This window comes from Echinococcus granulosus (assembly GCF_000524195.1).
Source record: "Echinococcus granulosus chromosome Unknown EG_S00104, whole genome shotgun sequence".
NCBI lineage: Eukaryota > Metazoa > Platyhelminthes > Cestoda > Cyclophyllidea > Taeniidae > Echinococcus > Echinococcus granulosus.
Window position 1 is genome coordinate 127,326 of NW_020170484.1, and position 5,620 is coordinate 132,945.

The following is a 5,620-nucleotide window of genomic DNA, read 5'->3' on the forward strand; positions in this document are numbered from 1 at the left end:
TGATGTGGGGCTATCGGCACGTGGGTACTTAGTTTTTCTTCAATGAGATCAAACTTAAGTGACTTTACTTCTATTCGTCTTAACCGCAAAGTATGGCGTAAGAACGGTTTGGTACTGCCTAATGGTTGCTGATCGAGAATGATGGTATTAGAGGTAGAGCGTGGGTGGAATTGAAACTTTTTAAATTTCCTTTTCTATTTCTTCACAAACATGTGAAAATGACCTTTCCATGCGCTTTCTTTTGTTGCATCTCTAGGCTGACCTGAAGTGGTAGTAACTAAAACTACTAAGGAAGAACCATACAAAGGGCTGCTAAAATAACCCTGAGACCGTAACGCAAAACAAAGGCACAGTTGGAGGTACCTCAATTGGTCAAGTGGTTAAAAACTCAATTAAACAAACTAACCTATTACTACAAATCTTCATCTTCGTTGTAGGCAAAATGTGACCGTAGCATTTAACGGTTAAATTTTAAGAGCGAACTTGTACTTATCAACCAAATCTACCTTTTCTTCAACCACTCCAAACTGATCAACCGCAGATATATTAAGATCATGACAAAACGTGTGAGCATTAGAGGGGCACAAAAGGCCTTTGTAGATTGCGCACTTGGAGGTGATTAAGAATCCACTTAAATCTTCTTCTCCATTCATCATCGAGCAAGTAGGATTGAGAGTAAAGGAGAAGTGGTAGAAGAAGAAAAGAAGAAGAAGAGAGAGGGAAGCCTTCTGTGTCTAACGCCCTACTCAAATGCTGCATTGAGGCAGCTCATAATTGAGGAAAATATAGCACTTGTTTAAACAAAATATATAGAGGTTATTATTTCATTCTTCGATTAGATTCAGTATTTTTATAAGGAAAATTGTTGACAAATGAACAGACTATTTTGAGAAAAATTATGGATGTTGTAGGGACCACTCAAATGGTAAGGCAATGCATTTTTACCACCTTACTCGCAAAGATTGGTTCATAATTGGACGATCCTGTGCATATAAAGCATGACAACTGGCAGGAATGTGGTGTCTGTCAAGTAAGAGCCGTGCTCTCTCATTTTAAATGGACGTATTTTTATACTGCTGGTGGAAGCAGTGTGACCAGTCGTTGTACCTACTGCCTTCTAAAGAAGGCACAAAAGGAAAATTTTACTTGCATGTCCCTTTTCTCTTCGACCATTGGCCGCTTGTGACCTTGATCTCTCCACATGATTGGAAGTTTTTTATAAGGGTGGCAGATCTACCCAAAATTAAAGGCCTCACTCGAGCAGAAGACCATTCGATGTACCTGGCTTACTTGTCAAACCAGCGTGGTGATATTGACCCCTTTAATGTGACATGGTAAATGGAAATGCGATGGAGTCGACACATTTCTGTAGAGTGAGTGAATAATGGAAACCGATGTATGTGTATGGGATATTTTGCTTACAACAACGATGGTAATCGATCCTCCTGGATCTTGATAAAGCCTAATTATTATTATCAACTTAACGTAGAAAGTTTGTTGGGTACTAGCACTGTTGACAGGCACATGTAATCAACTGAGGCTCTACCACATCCAGTCATATGAGGCTTGACAGAAGGCGGGCTATAAAATCCAACTGGCAGAGACCCTATGAAGTCATGAACGTTATTTGGAGAATAAGCAAAACGGTAATTTCACTGCCAAGCCTAAATTGCTAGTATCATGTCACCATTATTGCCGGGTCATAAGTATCCTTCATGGTTACAACACCGCGTAAAGTGGAAGAATCAGCTCTCCTCGCACTGTAGGGTTGGTGGGAAATCTGTTTTCATTGTGTGCATTCAGAGGAGGACGGTGAACCAATAGACTGATAATTCACCAGAATATATGCATTATAGGGTACAGAAGTTTTATTTCTAATTGTAACTATGGGTAAAAAAACACTGTCTACTCATCTACAACCTTGTGTTCAAAAGTGTTATATGAAATGAAGCGATTAAACCAGTTGTATTCTTATTTAGGGGCATACTAGCCGGCGTTGTCAAAACTGACGAAAACAGCGAGAAAGGGGACCGTGGGTTCTGCGTTCACATGTGGTCATGTCCGATGAAGTGATGAAGTGAAAGGGAGAGTAGATACCCAAATTTTCGACTGCACACAGACGTGACATTGGGGAGGACAAACGAAGAGGTCTCGCCAGACACACCCAATGGTGGTTACCTAGTATGACTGCAGAACAGACAGCTCGGTCTATTTCAGCTAAATAACTTTAGTTTGAGCGTATTTTACGCATATGAAAAGCGAAGTAGATGCTACTGAAGAGAAGAACTTAATTAAGTAGCAACTATTCCACCTCATTGCGCAATGGTTAGTTATTGATATATTTAGAACTTATTTTCCTTCATCTGTAATGCCTTTATGAATGATGGCGCATCAAAACCAAATAATTCTCTTGAATAATTCTACTAGTTGAAGTATGTGTCAAAAAAAGGAAATATAAGCTTATGACTTCCACTCACATTAATGGTTTCGTCTAGTCGCCTCCATTTACACCTCACAGTCGTTTGCCAACTGGCGTTCTATTGTACAGCGAATGGCAAGACAAAGTAATAGTAAATATCTAGAGCAACATCATAAGAGGAATACTGGGTAATACTGAGGCAGTACCTCCCCCTTCCCCTTCCCAAAGTGCTAAATGAGGTCCTCTTGTGGGCAAACGCTGTGGCAGGTAGAATGAAGACTAAAGAATTTGTACCGTCTTCAAAAATGAGGACTTCCTCTTCAGTAAATGATTCGCCACTTTCCAAAACATGGCAATCGCCATTGTTTTCGACGAAGACGAGAAAGCTTCGCTTACACACCTTTGAATTACAACACGTAGGCGGACCTCCGACGTGATTGTAGTTTGACATTCATCTAAGTGAAGAGTTGCATAAATACGCACACAATACGAATGTACAAAGGCGTCACAGTCTTCTTGGACTGAAGTGATACACGCCTCGCAAGCGTGATTTAGGCAGTAAGTGCATCGTTGTCAAGCAATGACTGAGATGATCGTCCCCTCAACGTTGCAATATATGTTCCATTTCTCGTTTTAAGGCAGTCAGCCATCTGTTCAATCTCAACTCAACATTTTGACAACACGACGTGAGGAAGTGACAAACATATTTATTGCTTAGTCATTGGATTCGACTCACACATTTTAATACGTGACACGTGGCACACAGTTGATGGGCTGCCACAATCATTCTCCAGTTCCAGTCGATAGAAGTGTCGGTAAATACTCCTATCAGTCACGCTGAACATGACTGAGTGGTCCTGACGCCCTTCTTCTATAATTATCTCACCAACCACCAGCAAGCAACACCTCGTCAGAATGGGGAACGGAGGGTCTCATTCAACGCGAGATATCGTCAGAACCAAGTACTGCACTTCACTCCCTTACTTCACCCTCTCCAATGGCTACACACCAAAGTTGAGATAAAGCTTCTCCAGCTGTGGAAGTGACTTCAACTCGACATGTTGGATGGTCAAACTCGAACCACATCAGTCAACTTCAACCAACATTTCTTGATCCGAGGGTCCAGCATTCGAGGGAGATGAGAGATGACGGGATAATGGGTGCCATACTGATGCATATGTCGGTTCCGTAACGCTGATAACAGGCACACTTCGTTGACCCTCACTAATTACAACGAGTTAGTTCAGCCTGCTAGACCAGACAATGTACTGACTTCTTCTGTTAGCCAACATGCATGAGTGATCGCTTTCACCACCTTGACATCCACATTCTCTGTCGTATCTCACAACGTCCTGGTGAAGTGGCCTTCCCTAGTAGCTGTCTCTGCCACCGATCCATGGAACTTTCCTTCCAGTCCCAATTGCGCTTTGAAGTGATCGTTACAAGAGCACTGACAGAAGGCGCCAGCAGGATGTTACCATTAGAATGCTGTCGACGGAGTTTAGCACCGCCTTTAACTGATTTTCCATAAAGGGCCTCAATTTGGTTGTTTTACCGCACCCAAGAAGCCATCTTTATGGTGGCTGCATTTCTGAATGTTCCATTTATTTAATTTTGCAAACTACCGATGAAAATGCAAGAAAACCCTGGTGTAGTCGTGCAACCTTCCCCAAGTTGATGGACCATACAGTGCCATTAACACCACTCCAGGCTTCCTCAATGCCAGAAAATATCAAATTATAGTAAATAAGTAACATTTAATTCAATGTATAAGAATGTGTAAGACTGAAACGGGAAAAAACTCAAATGGAAAGACGTGCATCCAACTTATCCATGCCTTCTCGAAATGCCATGAGTGTACTTGCTAAACAGGAAGAGGAGTAGACGTTTCAAATACCATCGGTCTACACCTACATGCATTGGCGACTCCCAACTTTGCAGCATGAAATCATAAATCTGATTGGCAAGAGCCTCAAAATCCTCCGATTCAGGTGTACGCGACATCTTGAAGCAGTGAACACCACCGGCTCGAACGGGATGACTTCTCATTATCAGATAGTTCACCATAAATACGAAAATTTTTGATCACCTCGAGTGATGAAAGTTTACACTAAAACGAGTTGCTGTCACAGGCCACCTGCTACTGGTATGAACATCGCAAGTAGACAAAGTAAAGTGGTTTGAGGGCAAGTGATACTGACTGGGAGTTCAGTTGATAGGAGAAGTTGATTAAGGTAGCAAGACTAGTTACCTCGTATTCGATGAGTTGGTTGTGGATGTGCGGATAGGACAGCACAACCACACTTACAGCCTTTTATAAGTGCTGTCAGTTCTGGCAGGCAGTCGAGAGGACAGTATAAACTATTGGCCGAGGTGAATATGACTACAAGGCGATAGCAACAGTCACGACTTCATTCATATCTAGGTACAAGTTTGGTGCCTCCACCATAATGTTAAAGGGGCTGGACTAATTTTACACCGAGAGTTTTAATTTGCTTTCTGTCCCGACATTGTCTAGATTCAATGGCTGTCCTGTTTACACCTACAGCATAGCAGAAAGTATCGTATGAAATGCAGCAGATACAAAAAAGGGTTTTGATTTTTTAGAGTTCTGTCACGTCTACTGATTGATTTCAGGAGGGCTCTCCAAAATGTCGGAAAGGGTGCCTTTAAACCTCACGTTGGTAGAGAATTCGTAAATGCTCGCTTAGATGTAGAAATCTCTTCGCTATTCGATATAGACTGTTTAAACTTCTTGTATTATACAAGAGGAGGAGTGTCTAAGTCGTAAGCTATTAGTGCGCTGCATTGCGGACACTGACAACCTCTTTGTGCATACGATCTGATATTATGGTTAAAGGTGTAAGTAGGAAAGCATGAGCTTTAAAGTGTTTCATGATTAAGACGAAGATCTCTTTGGTATTCTATACTGAGAAGAACTAAAAGAATGACACGAGACGGTGGAAAAAGGCTCAGCTGAGCAGTAGTAAGATAGTTACGTCGTTGTGAAACCTTGAAGAGGGCTGCAGGCATATGCAAGATAATCTATCCCCTAAACATTGGTTTCAACTAGTTGAACTTCTCGACCAAATTATAGCCTCTCACATGTTAGGCAGATCCTTGCACGGCACCATGGATTACACTCACTCATGAACAACTGCCATTCTGAGAGACAAGCCCACAGTGGATTTCGAGGCGTTC

At 41.9% G+C, this 5,620-nt stretch overlaps 1 protein-coding gene across 1 annotated transcript in view; it reads left to right on the plus strand. All coding sequences in view use genetic code 11, as the record gives it.

Annotated features, from left to right (window-relative positions):
- Nucleotides 1-2,691: 2,691 nt before the first annotated feature.
- The window catches only part of EGR_08358 (hypothetical protein), a gene marked incomplete at both ends in the record, with an annotated part of 3,981 nt that continues 1,052 nt past the window's right edge, over nt 2,692-5,620 (plus strand). Inside the window, one exon of the mRNA XM_024497607.1 lies at nt 2,692-2,835. Within this exon, the coding sequence (XP_024347976.1) occupies nt 2,692-2,835 (144 nt within the window). The remainder of the gene's footprint in view (nt 2,836-5,620) is intronic.